Genomic DNA, 21,322 nt, shown 5'->3' with positions numbered 1-21,322 from the left:
AGGATAAAAAACCTAATCAATGCTAAAACCAGCCCATCTCACACTGTCGTTTTCTTCTGCAAGAGTGATTACAAATCTAATGGGATACAGCTGCTGTGGAGCAATGATAAAGAAAATATCTGTAGAGGCAAAATGATTGTGACACTTCAAGTTCTCTTCCTTCATTATTTTGTGTTTAATATAAAATAAAACAACATTACAATACTGTAGGCAAATTGTTCATTAAAAAGCAAACATGATATATAATCCAAGTTTATTCAATACCTTGGTACCTTTTTAGCCTCATAGTTCTGTTAATAGTCTGATTATGTAAGAAACTGACAATTCGTTGAATATATAAGGCTGTGCATATTTTTATACTAAAACCCGTATTTTTAAACACAATTTCAAAGAGATTAAGCAATTCAGAAAATTCTTTTTTTGAGATTTCCCATTCCATAATCCATAAAACTTCAGGCTAAATAGAAATGCTAGGAAGAAAGACATACAGGAATGTAAACAAGTCACTAGAAAACACTGTAAGAAAAGCAATGAAAATTGAATTCAGACATCAAAATATCATCCAAACAGGAAGGAAGACTAAGTTATGACCTGGGGAAATTCAAAGCTGATCAAACGTGTCTGTCCGCATCAGCATGGTAGTAAATTTCAGATGAAACAGCTGCTGTCAGGCTGGCATCTAGGCTTTTATAAAGGAAAGACAATAGTACATTAAGATAAAACTAAAGGAAAGACTGTTTTACATGCAACAGATGCTGAAAATCTTAAAATGTCTTTTGCTGAAATCCTTAACATCCATAAACATAAAAATTCGGTTTTTCCCATTTCAGATGGCACTGAGAATACATTTTCTCTTAAAAAAGTCTTTTGATGTAATACCTCCTTATTTGCTAACTGCTCAGTATGGCAAAGCTCCCAGTAGCTATTTTATATTTTATTAATGTCAGTTAACATTAATGACAATAAGTGTTAATGACAGAAAGAGAACTACCAGTGCCTGCCTGTTTCTCTGACTGCCATTCACACTAAGTTTTATTTTATTAAAATAACTTAATTCAGTACACAGACTCCAGAACAGACCAGGTATGCAGGTTTATTCATCAACTCAGCATGAAAGTGAGATGTAAACATGAAGATAGTGCCTCATGCTGTTTAGTGGAAGTGTTTTCAGGAAGCAAAGTTACAGATTGAGATCTAAGTTTGAAAATAATATGAAGAAATGTGAGGGTAATTCACCTCGAATTTTGAGAATTTCAGAAAAGCTAGCATTCTAGGTGTTATTATTCTCACTTGTGCAATTTAGAGTTAAAAGTAGCATGGCCAGAGAAATAGCATGAGAGGGAAAGACAAGGGGAGGGGAGAGAGGGAAGCTTTAAAAACAAATAGTGTTAAATAAAATATTAAAAGAAAAATATTTTCAACTGAGGTTTTTTGTTTGTTTTGTTTTGTTTTTGTTTGTTCGTTTTATGTCTTCAGTGTTAGTTCGTTTTGCCGTAGAAGTTACACATAAGCAGAAATGATCTCTGATGTTGAATGTTGAAATGTACCCTTGAGAATTAATCTCCATTAGTTTGATCCTTTATCCATATTCAAGGAATATTCAGCTGACTTAAAAGTTAGATAAAATTCTTGCTAGTGTCATTAATTGTGTATTAGAAGTGATAGTTGGTATAAGAGGACAGAGAAATTACTGCTTACATTTCTGGTTTCTGTTACGTGCTTTTTTCCTCTTTTTTTTTGTGTTTGCTGGTATTTGCAGTCTCAGAAAGATGTTAACTCTATATACAGTTGTGTGTAAGTTATACTCAGTATTCATTTTCTACTGTTTCAAACTGTCAGGCTTTAAGATCTCCAGTCCATTAATTTGTGGTTCTAGTTTCAAAAGTACAATAGCAGGAAGAATAGAAGAGATGGCAATTTCCTTCAGGTGTGTTTTAAGATGGCTTTGAAGTCTTAAAAAAAAAAAAGTTGTTTTATAATGTAACTTCGTTGCATTCTGAGACATCTCAAACCTATTAGATGATCCTTAGTGGAATGCTTATCTTTGTCAGTTAACCAGAGTAGGTACTTATGGGTCCCTCTGTTTTTTTCCATGTTGGTGTTTTGGGGAAATGGAGAAAAGCATGGTATTTAATCCTCTAGAATTTATTATCTCCTAAATTCCAGTGCTATCTCATTGCTTACATTATTTATCAACTGTTTCACTTACAAGTGGAAACAAAAATTTCATCATTTTGTTCAGCTTTTGTTCTAATTTCGGTATTTGATTTTACATGTTCCTTTTTATACACAACACTTTTCAGACCACAGTGTAATACATATTAGTGTATTACAAAATAGTCCCATTGAAGTTGAGCAAATTTGAGAGCAAAAGCACTGTATTGCTAGCACTGATGGGCAATTGACATCAGTAAACTTTGCAAGCACCTGGCTCTTTCTTTTTTTATTTAATTTCATTCGCTTGCTTCAAAGGTTTCTGCTAAAAGCATTTTTCTTCCTTCATCAGCCATGGGATCAGCAGTGCCCCATAGGCCCCAGTCCCCTGCACCACACAATGTGACCACCAGCACAGCAGAATCAGTTTACAGCATGAGTCAGCTGTATGTGTTTTCAGTGACGGATGGTAGCCCCAAATAGGGCTGTACTAGTAATAACAAAATCAGCAGGTCGAGGGATATTCCCCTCTGTGTTTTATTTGTTGTGGTCACATCTGAAATACCTGAATCTAAAATGTTTTGTGCAGTTCGTGGTCTGCTGGTGGACTAGAGATTTTTGTTTTAAGCATGATTTTTACATGATTGCTTGTGTTAGTTGCATTAGTTCTTACCCTGAGAATTCATTTCATCAGTAGCTTGTATCACTTTGTGCCACTGGGATAAGAAATTCACATTGCATAGTTCTGTGCATCTTTTGAAACTCAGTTATTATCTGAGGACCCTGTGGATTCACTGGAGAACACTGACCGTTTTCTGCCTCTGTGAAGTGCTCTGAATTGTCCTCCATTTTGTAAGAATTGTATCTAAAGTAGGTGTTGTGAATGGCTTCTCTTTATGACAGTAGATTGTTTCCATGCTCCTCTGTGTATCAGTGCAGATACAATGATAGATCTTCCCTGTCTCTGATGGGTGTTGAACAGATCATACCACAAGTTGTTCTATTACTGCACTGTTGGGGTCTTTATGAGAGCTTTAGATAAAAGGAACTGTGTTCTTAAGAGGTGACTATTCACCAGAAGACAGTATAAGGATTTATTTTGACCTTTTCTGATATGAAAGTGATGCGGAATTGTGCTATTGATGTCAAATCTTAGTAAATACCATGATAATTCAATCATGAAAAGAAGACAGGAGAATCAGCTGTTATGGATTTAAGCCTTCAGACGAAGAACATTGTTTTTTTGCTAGCTGCAAGCACACCACTTTATAACTGTAGCAATTAAGTATATCAGCAAATGTATATTTGTATCTCATAGAATTTGGGGTCTTGTTAATATTGTATATGATAAGTATTTTATATTGCTATCTTTAGCAAGTATGTAGATTTAATTTCTCATGTTCATCATCAAACTCTTTATATATAATGATTGTTAGGTTAATAACTTTTTCTGTAAGACATGCATAACTGCCTGTTAACCACTCTGTGTCACTTTGGATGCTTATGTTGATGTTTATTATAAATAAAACAGTAGAGGATTTCACCTTAGATAAGGGAGTCATGGGTTATACGGCCCTGCAGCTTAATAATGTTCGTGATTCAATAGTTTACTTACTTCTAGTTTAGTACCAAAAATAAAGCTATGTAGCATAGAAGCATAAATATATCAACTGTGTAAATGCAGCAGGTAGGAACAATATTCTCCAAATTATGTACAAAAGAAACTTAAATACAGTAGTGGCTTTAAGTACAAGCTGGAGGATGAGATGCTGGAGAGCAGCCCTGCTGAAAGGGATCTTGGTTGATAGCAAGCTGAACATAAGTAAACAGCGTGCCCAGGCAGGCTGGAAGGCCAACTATCTCCTGGGGCATATTGAGCATGGCATTGCCAGCTGGGTTAGGGAAGGGATTGTCCTGCTCTACACTGCACTAGTATGGCCTCACTTTGAGTTTCGTTTTCAGGTTTGGGTGCTATGCTACAAAAGAAATATGAAACTCTTGAGGGTGTCCAAGGGAGGGCTACAAAGATGGGGAAGGGTCTAGAGGGGGAGATGCATGACAGGTAACGAAGTCCCTTGGTTTGCTCAGCCCAGAGCAGAGCAGGCTGAGGGGAGGCCTCATGGCAGCCTGCAGCTTCTTGTGGGGAGCGGAGGGGCAACGCTGAGCTCTGCTCAGTGATGTGGACCATGTGGCAGTGAACAGACCCAGTGGAACAGCATGGAGCTGTGTGAGGGGAGGGTCAAGTGGGGAGTAGGGAAAGGTTCTTCATCAGATGGCAGTGGGAAGGCTCCCTAGGGCAGCTGTCACAGCCCTGAGCTGCAGGAGCTCAAGAACTGTCTGGACAGCACTCTCAGACATATGGTCTGATTTTGAAGTGGTCTTGTATGGAGCTAGCAGTTGGTCCCTTCCATCTCATGATATTCTATGAATCTATAATAGGATATAAATGAAATCTAATTCTCTTGATACACCTGAGCACTGAAGTCGTCTATGTAGCTTTTCTGATGTTGATGACTCTATTGCATGTCATATGTTTTAAAGACAAGTGTACTTCCATGCCAGTACTTAATAAAATTCTGTTGTTTCTTTTGAAAGTTTTATTAGACTTAATATGTGAAAAAAAAATGTATTCCACTGTCATCCGGATGTGCGGGATTTCAAAGTTAGATGCACAGTACTCAGTGTACTGCAGATAATAAGGAAGACATTGGCATTTGCAGGACAAATATGCTGTAAATACAAATTGGCTAAATGCAATTGGATCTTAGCACATGCACATGCTGTTACGATAAAAGTCCTTACATTCAAAAATGATTTAAAGTACAGTTTTTGAATTTCTACATCCTAAAAGAATTTAAGGAAATGTTGCTTAGATTTTTATATAGAAAATATAGGAATCAAAGACATTAAAACTTGCAAAGGTAGTTTGCTGCAACGTATACTTTGCTAGCAAATGAAACCAAAACACAGTAAAGAAAAAAAAGGCATTTTGGTTTCAATAATGTTTATGTTTGTTCATAAAGATCTAATGCATACTTATTGAATACAATACCCCAAGTTCAGTAATAATAAATGTAGTCTATATACTTAAGGGAAGTAAATAATCAGCACATATAGATGCTTGTATAGAGAAAATATTAACTGTATGTGTTGCTCCTGATACTGTCCATTATCTTTTGATTTGGAAATTCAAACCTCAAGACTTTTCAAAAGTTGTAAAGATATTGTAGACACTGAGAAATATTGGACAGTTTCAGAAAACTGACCTATCTTCCTTTATGGATATATTTCTTCTTACCGCAGATCTAATGCATTTGAAGTGCTGGCACTCGATGGAGTTAGTACTGGGATACTTCAGTTTTATACAGCCCAGGAGAGTGCTGACTGGCTGAGAGCAATATCAACTAACATCAGTGATTTGACACTGCAAAATGTATGTTACTTTCTACATATTTTCTTGTCTGTGCTGTTGTAAAATTATATCTAATTTTCCAAGGGCAGAAACCAATTCACACTTAAGATACAACAAATATAATGCGTTCTAATGAGAAGGAAAAGGAGAAAGGAAAGAACAGGATGAGGTGGTCTGATCAATCAAAGGTACTAAGAAGTTTACAAGCCATGCAGAGTTATTATAAAACAAATAACAGTAAAAATTTGGATTTTAGTTACTATTTTATAGCCTTTTTAAGGAAAAATATTGATCCTTCTTGGTCATTTCACAGAGCTCTAGATATGACCAAATAGTTCATGTTTACATTTTTGTAATTAAAACGTGCTTGAAATGAGTATTGATTTTGAAGTAGGTATGTGGAAATTCTGTAGTTAGTGAAGTGTGACTTACTAGAAAATGGTATTTTTATGTCTCTGAGTCATCTAGTTGTTTTATTTAAAATCGTATTATTTCATCCTTCTCTGTAGAAGTGCAAGGGTGCTTATCCTGGTATAAGTTAAGGCTGTAAATTTATAAGTGGCATTTGCTGTCGCAAGCAGAAATGTTAAATAATCCCTAGAGAAACAGAAAATCATTATTTGGACAGGACATTATTATTCCAAGGAAGAACAACTGGAAATTATTGAAGATCCTGGAATGAGTCGTAGAGTTAAATAGGCAACTCAAACATGTACTATACTGAAAACATATCTTAGTCTTCCTTTCTGATATGATAGAAATCAATGATGAAAAAAGAAGTGGACAGATCTCCCTGGAAGAATTGCCTGCACAGGTTTTAGTCTTTTTCCTTTAGATGCGTTCAGACTGTAGTTTTGTTTATGAATTTTGTTCTGATGGCATAGATATCTTTAACTGGTGCTTTTTGTTCTAGATTAATTGTTGCTTAGTTCTTTACATTTTATTCTGTATAACTTCTACTGGGTTTTAACATAAATCTTTGGTCAAACAGATTATATTTCTGGTCTTCAAAAATTACTTGTAATCCCATTTGACCAAAAATTGTTCTTTTATTAAATTAATAGTTTTTTAACATTCAATAAATGAATCAATATATTTGATGAATTCAAATACACTTGCTTGTGAAAATTTCTATATAAATTATAGATGTTGCTATTTGATGAATCAAAGAAAACAATATGAATTATATGGGAATATTTTTTACAGCAATTCCAGATCGCAGTTCCTAATCACAATTCTTTTTCTTTCTAAAAAAAAACACTGTGAGAAAATGCCACTTTAAGGATATAGGTGAATAAGCCAGTAAAAAGTGGCTATAAATATAAACAGATTTTAGTATGGGCTGAGTTCTAGTCTGTTATTTTCCAAATACGCTATGTCCAGTAGAATTGTCCTGACAGGATATCATAATGGTGTTGCAACTTGTCTGCAACAATATATTTTTTTTATACTGAGTATTTTTCTTGGTCTTCTCAGTTACTTGTCACAATAATGAATTCTGTAGTCCACCTGGTGTTCTTCTAAGTGGCTTTTCGGAGAAGGAATCTGTTGTGGGTTTTTTTAAGACATGAAAAATTCATGCATTCAGTGTTCTCAATCAGATACAGAGTAAAGTCTGTACAAGTCACATCAGAAAAGAGTAGACATCTTCCTTCAATTTAGTGCTTGACAGGCTCTGTCAGATGTGCAGCCTGTGCAATGACTAGACTGGTCTGAACACAGTGCTGTTTTAATTACTAATAATCAAAACAGGAAGTAATAGGACAATAGAATCTATTTAATTGCAGGCCACTTTTTTATAAGACCATGAAGATAAAGCTGGAGTGCAGCTTAAGTGTATAGCAAAAGACAGCAAGCGACTGCTCCCAGCCTCTGAGGGGCAAGGGACACAGTATTTGACATCCACAGGAAGAAAGACAAGGCTTTTGGATAAGTCTTGAGAATCAGCTCTGGATAGTTTTTATAACCTCACAATTATCATTTTGCGAAATGTTGATGCTGTTGTTATCATCATTCAGAATATCAGATTCCTCCTATCTTTTTCCCTCTGCACCTCTACCATACTCCCATAGTCCCTGAATAGAATACCTACTGGTTGAGAGATTACTTCACATTATCCTTTATCTACTTAAGGATTAATTTATTTATTTTGCTGACACTGAATGCAATTGCTTTTCCAAAGACATAAACTACTGGGTTCTTTTATTCTGTCCCATACCCTCATCTCTGTACATAAATTATTTGCTAGACCTTCTGATTGATACTGCTGACATAAAGAATGTCACTGTTCTTACCAGGTCCATTACTAAGTATTTAGACAATATTTTCCATTGTATGATTTTACTTTGCTCATTTTTGGATTTTGCTAATATTTATTTCTTTACTAGATCCAGTCTGCTTGCAGTTTAATCATTCTTAATTCAGCAATTTAATTCTGTTCAATTCAATATTAATTCTACTCTTTTATATCAACCTTTGTCATACACTTCTGCATACTATTTTGACTAAGTTCCTTTTGAATTTTCACTTTTACATTGCCCCTGATACAGTGCATCCTCTCTTTCATATTACCCTTTTCTCAATATACCTTATTTTGCCACTTTGCCACTTAACAGTCCTATTCAGCAGCTGGCAGCTCTCTGTCAGATTTCCTAGTTATGCCAGAAGACAACCCTAATGTAGTCAGTATAACAGTAACTACCACAACGTGACACTTCTGCTAATGGCAGACTACTCTTTTGAAGCACTGAAGCATCTAACTTCTTTGCAAAGTCAAGATCTCCGGGGATAAAATATAAAGGTGGAGTTGTCTTTCAACAATGAAGATGTGAGGAGTCACTGCTGCATAAGGTTGCTACCCCTGGATGCTGGTGTAAATGGGAAGTGTTGATCAGTAGATGAGAAATGATTCTGGTACTCACATGGAGATAGTTCAAAACAGAAGAGCACGGGGAACGTTACAACACAGTGAAAGATATGTCTTTCCAGTCCTCCTTTCTGATTCATGCCTTGTACTTTTAGCTAGGAAAATCTCCTGGTAACAGTAATACAAGCAGTGGATTGCTTTTTGCTTAAGACACTTGCCCCTAATTTTTTCTTCATGCACTTCTTTTCTCATAGGAGGAAGTATAGTTGAAGAAACTGAGGCAAGGGAGGGAACAGAAACTGACAAATACAAAAAGCGCAGGAGAAAACTCAATCTGTGTGTGCTTCACACTCCTGTTTTTATTTGCTTAGTTAGGAGGTTCTTTGTAGGATGAAGTGGCAGTGCTGTGCTGGGAATGAGTTTTACATGAGTTCTTTGGAATAACTTCTTCCTCTGCTTTGCACTATTCAGGTCGCCAGCTATTCCACATATGAAGCTTTTCTCATAGATCTTAATTATTTTTCTCAAACCTATCCCTAAATGTTACTGTAATAATGAATGGCAGAAACACCTAAATTTAATGCTGCCAGTTCATTTCCATTACGAAGACTTATTTCTTATATATATAGCTTTCTCAAGTTTTTTCTTTTTTTTTTCAGTATATTTTTAAGCTGTTATTTTTCAGTACATTAATCACAAATAGATGAATAATTTACAAGCAGGTAAGACAACGAGTTAAGATGTAGTTGTTCTACTTCAAGCAGTATTTATGGTTTTTGTAAATAATTCTAGCACTGGAGAATGGTAGAAATTTAAACTTTGATTTAAAAAGAGGTATATTTGCCTCTGACAGCTGTTTTAATGCACATGAGGTAGTATTTAAACACTTTCTGCTATGCCTAAATGAGCAGATATATCTAAGTGATATTCTATATAATATACAGAGAAATTTCTGATTAAGAACTAAGAGTTTTGAACTTGAATATAAAAAGAAAGAGGGAAGATGGCTTGCTTTCATTATACAGCAATATGTGTGATAGCCTTTGATGGAAATAAAATCCTTGAGTGTCTGAAATCTGCAGGAAGCAATATAACAATTGGACTGTCTCAATGATTACACAAACAATCCTATTGCTGGGATGAAATTGTGATACTTTTTTGCTGCTGCGATTTTTATTTTTATTTTTTTAATTTTAAACTCAGAAAATCCCATTTGAAAGAACCACTTATCAAACTACTGAAATTGTAAAGGGAAGTCAGTAAGGATAGGAATTGCATCATCTAAATTTAGCCAAACAATAAGCAATTGCATACAACCGTCTCAGAATTAGAAAAGAAGAAATAGTTACCTGTCACGATCCTCCTCTTTCTCTCTCTCTCTCTATCTCAGCTGACTACAAAGAGATTATAGATATATCTGATGTAAAATTCCTTTTCTTTTTCTTTCTTTTTTTTTTTTTTTAGTACTGTCAATGCTAAGTGAGATAAATCCCCACCTGGGAGATATTTAGATGTAGGTGTTTGGATCTGAATAATTTCATCCCCATTCAATTCCTGCCCTGTGTGTGTTCATTTAAAATAGTGTAGTAATTACAGTTGCTTAATGCTTCCAAGTTGCCTGCTGTCTTTGCAGATCCAAGTTTTTTGTTTTAGCCTCTCTTGTTGTCTCCAGTTATGCTGCAGTGCTGAAAACTCATGCAGACCCAGCAAGATGTTGCCTATTCCATTTGTATTCCTGTCTCAATGCATCAGCTGTGCAGGGATATAGAGAGCACCTGGTGTCTTGCAACGTGTAGAGTGTATACTTTTCTCTCCTCCAGATCTAATGTGATGCAGGAGAGCTTGTTCCCCACAGTTACATCAGGGCTGCAGCCGTCCCTGCTTTGAATAGGGAATGAGTTAAGGCTGGCAGTGAAAAGCTATGGAGTCTGAATCATTCTGTCCTATTGGCTGTACCAGAAGGAATCTGGATAGGTGTTGAGAATGCTCTTTGTAGTACTACTCTTCCTTCACTCTTTAGAAAGACTGCATGGCCTGTCTCATACTCAGGTTTCCAGACTAATCAGAATGTAATAAAATGAAAAGCAATGTAAAACTGTTCCTGTTGTACTGAGTGCTTAAGTAGTTTGACTGAACCAGAGAGGAGGGTGAAGGAGACAGGATCACTGCTAGTCCCGATTATCTGCATTGTTTTGTATTATGGTAATATTATTTATTACATCTGTGTTACTTACGGGGAAATAATATTTTCTGTACATATAACTTGGTTTCTGTGTAGTTACGTTGTGCATGTACTTGTCTCTGAAGCGCTGGAGATCAGCTGCAGCTGAAGTTGAGCATTGTTTTATGGTACTTGTACTGATGTTACAGGTGTATTTTCTTTATGTCCTGTAGAAATGTTCACATTACAGAGTGAAGTTCTTGAGTTCCTGCTGTTTGATACTGTCAGGGCCCTGAGAGTACCAAGAAGCTTTGTTGCCTTTTCCTAGCATTGCCCAATGGTGCAGAACCATGGCTTGGGCTGCTGAGGATAGAGCAGTGTTTGAGAGCTGCAAGGAGCCATGCTAGAGGCCCCATTTCAGTCCTCTCTGTTTGTCCTTGTCTGTACTATGGTGCACATGACCACACATGCAGGCAGTTCCCTGCTTCCTTTGTGGTTGTTCCCATTCCTCCTCTGGGATGGTAAGAAGGTGCTGCAGAGTGTTATAGTGCTCCTTCAAGTGTCTGGCTAGCTCTCCCACTGTCACAGGTTGACAGCCAGGCCTGGCAGCTGCCCCAGGCTCCCAGCAGATCAGCCTTGGCCACCTCAACCCCTGAGCTGCAGTTAGCCTCACCTGTCTGCTCTCATCAGCACACCTGTTCTGTTTAACTGCACAGTTCAATGTAAATGGGCTGAAAAATATGCAGGGAGAAGGAGCCCTGATAGCCCATGATGGATTGGGGTTGACCGATGACTTCGTTTAGCCTAGGGCCTTGGTTTTAGCCCATGTCTGTACAGTGGAGACTCCTGCTGTCATCCTGTACTCCTACTTTACAGTTTGTTCTAGTGACATTTTGTTTGCAATCATGGATAACTCACACTATGCAAAATAACTACTTGCTATCACTATCTATTAGTTACATGTGCATATGTACATATATCATTACATCCCACAATGGTACTTTGTGAAAACCAAATAAGCAACAGTCTCATGGTCATTATATTGATATTTATGGTTAAACAAGTTAAAGCATAGCTTCAAACAGCCCACAATAAGTCCAAGAAATCCTGACACATTCTGAGACCTCTGTAATTAGTTGTAACACAAAACTTCTTGGCTGCTTGCATGCAGATGTCCAGGACCTGGATGGGATGGAATTAATTTTCTTCACTGAAGCCTTCATGGTGCAGTGGTTTGTGTTTGTGGCTAAATCTGTGTGGATCAGTGTTTTGGCTGGTACAAGTCAGTTCTTGAAGGGCATCAAGGCTTTATCTTTTCTCACTCTGACTCACCCTCAGCAAGGAGTAGGCAAGAAATTGCAAAGGGTCACAACTGGGACAGCTGACTCAAGCTGACCAAGGAGATATTCCATGCCATCAATGTTGTGCTCAACAATAAACGTGGGTTAGTTGAAAAAGATGTGAGTTTTTCTTCCACAACTACTAGTAGACTGATTGGACATCTGGTTACTTTTAGCAGACACTGAGATATTGCCTTTGAATCCCTTCTTTTTTTCCTTTTTCCTTTGCTTATTAAATCTTCACCTGTAAGTCTTACTGCTTTTCCTATTTTTAACCTGTTCCTGATGGAAGGAGAAAGCAAGAAGGAGGAAGCAATTTCATCTTACTAATCTGTTACTGCCAGCATACAAGAGAAGATTCTGGATTTCTTCTGCTCGTTTCCTGTAGCAATTGTAGATTTTCCTATGCATAATTGTAGTTCTTGGTATTTATCACAACCTTTCACCTGTTACAGCACAGGCTTTTTGCCAACAAGGTCACTGGAAGTACTCATCATCCATGCAGCTCCTTGCAGTCTATGTTCCTGCATGTAGAGGAATCTATATTTCCAGTAATTTAGTCTTCTTTCTAGATTCCATATTGCTTGTATACTTAGTATACTAGCTAAACTTCACTTAAAAAGAGAGAATGTCTTCCAAGTTTTGCCCACTGCTCATCTTTGCAAACTCTGTCTGCCCAAGAAAATCTAAAATCAGGCTAACTCTTATCTGAACAGTGAACAAAAAGTAAGGTAAGGAGTTTATCCTGAATGATAAACTACAAGGAAATTCTAAGCAACATTTGCTTCATCTTTAATCATGTCTTATGTATTATGGCCTTTATTTTCATAAGTAAGGTCTGTACAGTATAATGTTTTTATACAAAGTGGAAGACTTAGATTAAAAATGCAAATCTTTATGAAGGATTTCATGAAAACTTTTGAGTTTTTTGCTTTATAAACTTAATAATAATACAGTATTTATGCATGGAATTATTTAATTTCTTAAATTTGGAAGTTAATACAGTGTTTAGTAACTGTCTCAGTGCTAGCTACATCACAGAAACACTTCATATCAGTGTATTAATAACTCTGAGTATTGCACTTCTCTATTCTATAGATGAAAATGGCAAATAAATGCTCTTCTCCCTCAGACCAGGTAAGACTTGTTATATTATCCACATTTTCTAATGATTGTTAAGTTAAAAAATTTGCAGAGCTTAAATGCAAGTTTATCCTATTCCCAAATTCAAAACAATGTTTTTGGTGGTTTTAAGTTCTGAATTGTCCTACTTAGTACATAATGTGTATACATGACAGAGGGGTATAATGTGACTTACAGCTATACCTTGGAAAGCACAAGTTTGTTTGCATGCAGTATAATCAGCAAGTCTGACAAATTGTGTGTTTAAATCTCACACAGTGCACAGATAACCAACGAGTTACAGATCTAATCTGCTTTGGACGTGTCATACTGTGGAGATTGCATATTTGTCATCATCAATTGCCTGGGTCTTCTGTTTGTCAGCCTGCTTCTGCTAGCCAAATGTCCCAATGACCCAAATGAATGATCACAATGGGAAGCCTTCTTACTTCTTATAAACAATTTTCTTTTAGTGTGTAAAATATAATTGTAGCTTTTTTTTTCCAGGTTAATCCTGCAAGTTTAGGAAATATTTTGAAGGTTTTAATGGAAAATTATTAGAAATTATTGGGAAACTATTGGAAATTATTGGAAAATTTCATTTTATATGTGCTTTCACAGCATCAGTCTGGCACTGAACTGTTACTCAGGAAGAAAGAGCCCAATCCTTGGAGTTTCCAAAAAATGCTGGTTTATAGATTAAAGAGTGAAAATCAGGCAAGATGTCTTTTATATTTCATGTTTCACTTAAGAAATTTATTACAGAATTTTATTGCAGGTATCAAATACTAAGAAATGGTTGTTAGTGGGAATAAATAAATACTTGTTACTAGTTTGGCAGATTTTATGTTAGTTTTATATGTCACTGACTTGTTATTTGCAAAATATACTTGTAAATTTCAAGCCTTTTCTAGAAATGATTAGAAATATTTAACCATTTACATGTTCTTACACATGGCATTATTTTCTTATACTTAGGTCAGTATTCGAGAAAAAGTGCACCAGAGAAAAAGAGAAAAAATAGAGTCTCTAATTCTTGTATGGCAGATACCCAGCAGTTATCTCCTAACCAAAATAAATACTGTGTTGTATAAGAAGGATGTGTTTAATTGATCTCTTTGCCATGGATTTAATTATTAATCAAATCCATATGAAAAATTGTTGGTTACAAAAGCTATGGGAAAAAGTATTGAATTTGGAATTACATGTTGTTCCTCTTTTTTAAAAAAATACTGGAGAGAGTCATACAACCTGACATTTGATAATCTAAATTGGCAGGTTAGTCTCCATAAGCTCCCTCTATAGTCAGCACAGAAAATTATTTTGTTCCAGAGAGTTATTCAAATGAGGAACTTGGTACTGCTGCTTTAAATTATCCATCAGAGGAAACTTTTTTCTTTCTTTTGATCCTTAGAAGTAACCTCTTAGTTTAGCATCTACAGTGTCAAAAGTTATGTAATATTTATCCCACTTTTTCCATGCAGAATATGAGAATAATAGAAGACAGAATTAGAACTTTAATTTCAGAACTTGAATATTTAAAGCAGGACTGACAGCAACATACAATGGGTTATTCTCTTATACGGGGAGTTACCCCAGCTTGTGTAGTGCAAGTTTGTCCACAGCTAGAAGTATTTAACAGATATACAGGTATTATAAGAATTTAAAGGGTATTTGGTAAGTATCACAGTTAAAGCTGTGGCTTTAAGTAGATATATAACTTGCGTAGATCTCAGAAGAGATGGGGGCTGTGCCAGGTTGTACACTGTTTTATTGGGTATGAAGGATGTTTACAGTCACCATTCTCCAAATACTGAAACTTCGGATTCTGCCTGCTGTAATTTATTACAGTTCTCTAGAGACTTGAAAGCATTTGATTCTGTGTTACCTGCAGGCAGTTAGACCGGGGACTCAATTTTCTAAAAGACACATTACTAGATTACTGTATACTTCTTGTGAAACAATTTAGGTGATTCTCAGTACAGAAAAACTACTTCCAAGAGTGTATTTTTAAATTTCATTTGCTGTTTCTTTTTAATCTTTTTGAAATTAATATAAGCGTTTCTTGTCTTCCACTGAAACAATACAGTTTCTTCTTGGTAGAGATGGGAAAATATTTCTCAAATGTTAACTAAATGTTAACTGCATAGTTTATTGTATAAAACAGATTTTTACTGTTTCCTGTGGTGTCTCTTGCCTTGTTTGTTTCGCTTTTTGCAACTGGAGGAAAAGGTGTACTCTCTTTGTTTTCATGTATGCATATATGTATTCAGTTTTCTCTTTTGTAGTGATTATAAGGGTAAGATTCTCAGTATTTATAGAAGTCAATAATTTACAGCACTGGAAGAATCCAATATTTTCACTGCAGAAATACTTCTCCAGAACTATTCATTGGTCTTCGCAGCCAGAGTCAACACCTGCAAAGGATGCACTAATGCATTAATTGCATTAACAGAAGTTTGGATCATTATTTTATTTTGATATTTCTAATATTTCTTCAGTAAAGAAAGAGGCACTTGCCTTAACAATGAGCTTTTTCTTGACCTCTGGCAGATATAATACAAAAAAAAAAAAAAGAAATCTAGAAATGACATATATAAAAGCATAGTATGTGACAAGGAAGGACTAGAGGATGCAGATTAAGGTACATCAGCAATGGATAGGTAGGTAACAAAACTTACATGTGAAAAATATCACACTTAAAAAAAGAAAGAAGAAAAAAAACAGAAAAATATTTGTTTTCTACTCATGTATCATAAGTCAGTCTTCACTAAAAAGGTCAACTGCAACAGATGTTTACTGCGATAAGTACTAACAAAAAATGATTAAATCTCGAGTTATACTATGAAGGAAATTTTTGACCGTATTTATACTTTTGAGGCCTGGAGATATTAGGAAGACTGTTCAAAGTCTGTTTAAATTTTATCCTATCAATTGATCCTTAATTATTTATTCATTTATTTATTTCTTTATATCATTTATTATACTTCTTTGGGTAGTTCAACTATAAACTATGATAGCACCTCCACTGTCAGTGAACTTGTACAATTTTTTACTGTATTTTGACATTGTTCACCCAAGTAGAATTCATAATACATCTTACTCATCTGTCTGGCCTGCTAATTTATGCCGTTATTTTTTAGCCATGGGCTCGAGCTGGGCAGTTTTCCCCTTGCTTTGCATGCAGTGTCCAACAGTTTCCCAAGGTCAGTTTAATGGCCATGGCTGACCATCTACCAAAACCGTGTCTCCTTTGTTGCTTTTGAGAAAGACACAGGATCCTGGGCTATATGTACTAACTTACTTTAAGGCATGCGAGTGTTGGGTCTTGGCAGGTATACTGCATGTGATGACATACTGTTTCAGAGAAAATTATGACCAAAGGGTTATCCATGACCTCTGTGGAAAGACTGAAAGAAATGGGGTTTGAAACTTAAAGAATAGAATACAGAGATATGAAATAAATTTTCAGGAATTATGACTTAATGCCTAGTGATAGCAATTGCAGAAGGCAAGGAATTATGCAACACGAGCTGTGTATTCTAGATCATGGTAGTTTTGCCCTGATTTTGGACTTCATAAATTTTAGTTTTCTCTATTTCATCCAGACCAAAATAATTTGAATTTTAATATATAGTAAATAATTGTATATGTAATAATAATAAATTTATTGGGTAAAAAAATAGTCTTACATTGTATTTACAGCAAGTAATTCATGTTGGACATAAGGAAGAGATTTTCTTATTATTCATAAAGCTGATAAAGCCCTAGAGAAATTATGCAATTTCCACTACTGGAGATCCTCGTATCAATAAGGAAGCATCTTTTACAAACAAAATATGTATAATTGGCCATGCATTTTGAAAAAAGTAATGTACTATATTTCTCATAAGCCTCTTTTCCCCTTCGTTTTTGATGACTGTGATCCTAATTCTGAAGAAGGAGATTTTCAAATATGGAAAGTTTTCCCTTTGTTTCTCTTTGTAGAACCGCTGTCCCAGGTATGCTTTGAACATTTTCTCTTGGCTTCATGCTTCAATTTAAAAGAAACCCTACATATACTCCTGCAAGAATAAGTAAAAGTGTACAATGTGATCATAAAGTTAGTTTATCCAAGTTATTAATCTGGAGAAGTTAGATTGTTACAGAAAATAATTTTACGATTTGCGGCTGTAGAAAGATAGCCAAACTAAATTCTTTCAAGCAGAAAGAAAACACATAAAAGTAGAATTGAAATGTTCCTCGGTAACAATTTTAACTTAGTTTGCATGGGAGGTCAACTATGTAAGAGAATTTTCTAGTGAAATTCTCTTGATCTGCTTCAAAGGTTTTTCTTGGACCTCTTCTCTTTCACTGAAAATACAACTTATTCTAACAGATAAGTACCACTTGAACTTTTTAACCAATGGTCAGTTTGCTAACATGTAGTACCTCTGTGGGGTAAATAATTATTATATTTAGTTTTCAGAGAAGCATGCTGAAGTTAAAAAGATTGGCAGAATTTTACAAACTTTCCAGAAAAAATCAAGAAATTATGCAATTTTTAACACCTTAGTTGTGTTTCTGAGCTTACTTCATGAAATGTGATGTTATCTAAAACACACACATTTCTCAGATTCTGTGTTTACACTTTCCATTTTTTGTGTGTGTGTTAATGAGATAGTTGATCTTAATTCTTTCTTAGAAAGTGTGGGATTTCTAATCATTGGATTCTAAGAAGTCTAGAATGGATTAAATGAAGGAAATGTAGTCCTATTTAAGTTGAAATGTTCAAAAAAGTGCATATAAGTAGTACTTCTTACCCTAATGTGTTGACTACCTCTTCCAGCATTTAGCTTTTTCTATGTCATCTCTGGCAGTGTGTAGCACAATGTAATTCACAAATCATGTTCTCTAATTACAATGTCTTCTTTAGCTGTTAAAATTTATTTAAAAATTTAAAATAAAGTAAAATAAAAGACAGTTGTTCTTTATTCTCTTTTTCATTACATTTTTCTGCCTTATGGCTTGTCAGAAGGACTTTAGACTGTGTCTTGTACATTCTCAGAAAAACTTAGAGTATGCTCTTTGCAGCTTTTAGGACCCAATGCTTTTCCAAGTAATATTATAGAACTATAGAACTGTTTCACTGGATTAGCAGTCCTCTTTCTGAATGATTCTCCAATTTAGATTATTTTAACACAGTTTTAAGAAGAATGTTTATTTGATCATTTGATATGTAGAAGGAAGCTAAGACTGAATTTTCATCAGAGTTTTCTTCCCTGAGGACACTTTTGTAATAGCTGTATTTTGAAAGATTTTTTCCTTTTCCAAAATGGCAAAGGAAACAGTTTATTTGGTGAGGAAAGGAATAGCTTTTCTGGTATACTTTTTTGTTCCTGTAATACTGTTTAGATATAAAATAGAAATAAAGGTCCAATAGCGTGAGGACATGAATTTTCCATTTTTAATTAGTCTCAATAATTCCTGCTACACAAATTGTTCTACTGGTTTAGTTTAGTGTAATACAAGAATGCAAACAGAATGGGTAATTTGCTAATATTGAATAAGAAGAGTTGCAGTAGTTAAATAAGGTTTGACCACCCACTGTTGAGATATGAATGTTACTTTTTAAATGAGAAAAGGAATGACTGTGCAGCATGAATAAAGAATCAAATAAAATTAGTTAAAAGTATATTCAGATTCAGGTACAATTATTTCTAATTGCAGAAGTACTCTGTGGAATGATGTCCATGAAAATGGCAAACAGAACTAGAAGAACTAACAAGAAAAGATAGGGTGAAAAGTATGAAGAAGTTTAGGGGTCAAGATAAGACTGTATTGTTTGGATGTAAGAAATTGAACTCAACTGATTGATGGAACTGGAAGGAAAAGGATTTATAATTAGATTCAAAAGATTTTAAAAATATGTCCTGTTTTGCTGATAGCCATTTATTTTGATCTCTAGATTCAATGACAAAACTCAAATGTTTTCCTATTCAGAACACTAAGTATTTGAACAAACAGGATCTCCTAAAAAGAGAAAGTGTGATTACATTCAAGTACTGAAACCTCTGGTAATTTGATCAGGCACCAGAGCAAGTTTCTCAAAGAGGCTATGAAATCTGTCTTTGTTTGATATTAAAAACAAATTATATTAATTATTTTGCCATATATTATATGTTACTTTTGTTGATAATCAAAACTCACATGGACAGCAAGCTTATTTACAGTGGCTTCAAGCAGGATATTGGACTGAATGACCTGCAGAGACCCCTCTCAGATAAAAAGTACTCTGTGATTCTGTATGGATCTTCTTTCTAGAAAGACTCTTAGATCTTGTCAGAGAGAGCAATGCAGACTCTTACAGAGCTGGTTTGATGTCTGACAGAGATGCTAATAGAGTAGTATTCTCAACTTAGTAGAGATATGCATTTTGTTTTGTTAAACCTGCTCACAGAACAGATATATCTGACATTTAGTCATGGAAACTAATTTGCATGCCTGCTTCTCCCCTGGCATTCCTTTCACATGACGAGCAACTGTGCAGTGTGAAAAGGGCCACAAAACTCAAACCAATATTTGGGCCACTGTTGCACTAAGCTATAGCATATATATTTTATTGGTTTACCAATGTTTGCAGAACTCAGAAAGGATTCTTTTCAAATGCAATTTACTGCTACATGTATTCAGGAGTGAGCTTTGTGTTCTGGATCCTAAGCTGAACAAGAGACGATTATGAAAATAATGTCATCAGCCCTAAGTCTCATTGCCTCCTTATTGAAACAAGTAAAGATGTAAACCAGTTATTACTACCCACAGGACTCTGAATGATCATTAGGTATGTGAAAGACAGATAGAGAAGGTCATAGATACACAGAAAATCCATTAGCTTTTCATCCCTCCAGTATGTGTACTTCTCAAAACAAGCTCTACCACTTGCTTTCAGAAAGACTGAAAACAAGTTACCTCAAGATGCACTTCTCTTTGCTTTCTTAGTTTTGTATTGTTCTCTGATGCATCAGGGAACAACACTAATTTTTGACTTGCAGGCCAAGCTGGCATCTGTTGTAGATTCTTATCTCACTTTCATAATACAAGCGAACCCATCTGTTTTGACTTGTTCAGAGATCCACTTGACTTTCTTTCTTTCTTTTCCTCTTCACTGTTATGCTTCGTTTACCTTTTGTAACTATTTAACTAATAGTACTATATACAAAAGGTACCAATGGATTTATTAAATATAACGCGTGTTAAGCTTGCTGTCATTACAGCCTTAAGATGTATTATTGCTGTAGGAAAATAATAAGTGTAAATAAGTTTCATTTATCTGCTGTGATTAGATTATGTTTTGTTACTGACTTGTTATGTCTCCTCATGAGTGCTGTAGTTCATTTTGTTCCTACAGGAACTTTTGCAATGCATATTATATCACAGTAGAAACTTGGAAATATGTTGATGATTTATGGCTAATTTTCCACACAGATTCAGATAGTAGTCTTAAATTGATTATGTATTATAAAAATAGAAAGGTAAAAGCTGTGCTGAGAATGGTACAGTTTGTAGTAGTATGCTTAATTATTCATAGAAAATTCAAATGGCAGAATTCAATCCAAATAACAGAACTTTTTTTTTTCTATTTTTTCCCTGGCCTGAATTTCCCACCCACAAACTGGCAGTCAGCTAAAATGTCACTCCTCTACTTAAGATACCATACCATAAACAGCTTGGCATTAAATGTTATAAGCTGGTTGTTTTAGTTTCCCACAGATTAACATTTAACTAAAAAAGCATTCTTTTGTTTAAACAACCATGTAATAAACAAGTCAATATGAGATTTTCTTTTCTATTTCTATTTGAAAACATACATGTTTAAAAATGCATATATGTATGAAGAAGTAAACACCGATTCTGATAAAGGAAATTCTATTTTCCTTCTTTAATTTTTAAGACATTTATTTTTCTCCTTATAAGCAAGCATACACTTGGTATCCCCTTTACTTTTTTTTTCCTCCCAGATATTTTTACCACATTTCCCACTTCAGATGCCTGTATAGCTTTTGTTTGTTCTTTCCATTTTAATTTTCTATTTTCTCATATTCTTGTATTTTCTAGTCAGTATAAAAAAAAAATCCTAAACTTCATTCTTTCTCCTACTTTAGATTCTTTTCTTTTGTCTTTTTCGTTTACAGTTACTTTTCCTCTCTCATAGTCATTAGTACATACATTCTAATTTGCCTTCTCCTAATACAATTACTACTGAGCTCACCACAGATCTTGCAGTAGCA

At 35.0% G+C, this 21,322-nt stretch overlaps 2 protein-coding genes across 2 annotated transcripts in view; one reads left to right on the top strand and one right to left on the bottom strand.

Annotated features, from left to right (window-relative positions):
* The window catches only part of PXDN (peroxidasin), a 573,716-nt gene that overhangs the window by 259,276 nt on the left and 293,118 nt on the right, over positions 1-21,322 (bottom strand). The window lies entirely within an intron of this gene.
* The window catches only part of SNTG2 (syntrophin gamma 2), a 221,909-nt gene that overhangs the window by 158,643 nt on the left and 41,944 nt on the right, over positions 1-21,322 (top strand). The window contains exons 10-11 of the mRNA XM_065730780.1: positions 5,458-5,587; positions 13,032-13,070. Of these exons, the coding sequence (XP_065586852.1) occupies positions 5,458-5,587; positions 13,032-13,070 (169 nt within the window). The remainder of the gene's footprint in view (positions 1-5,457; positions 5,588-13,031; positions 13,071-21,322) is intronic.

The sequence above is a fragment of the Cyrtonyx montezumae genome, unplaced genomic scaffold, assembly GCF_038088225.1.
Source record: "Cyrtonyx montezumae isolate F1298 unplaced genomic scaffold, pur_monq_1.0 scaffold_13, whole genome shotgun sequence".
Lineage (NCBI taxonomy): Eukaryota > Metazoa > Chordata > Aves > Galliformes > Odontophoridae > Cyrtonyx > Cyrtonyx montezumae.
This window is presented reverse-complemented; position numbering and strand designations above follow the sequence as displayed.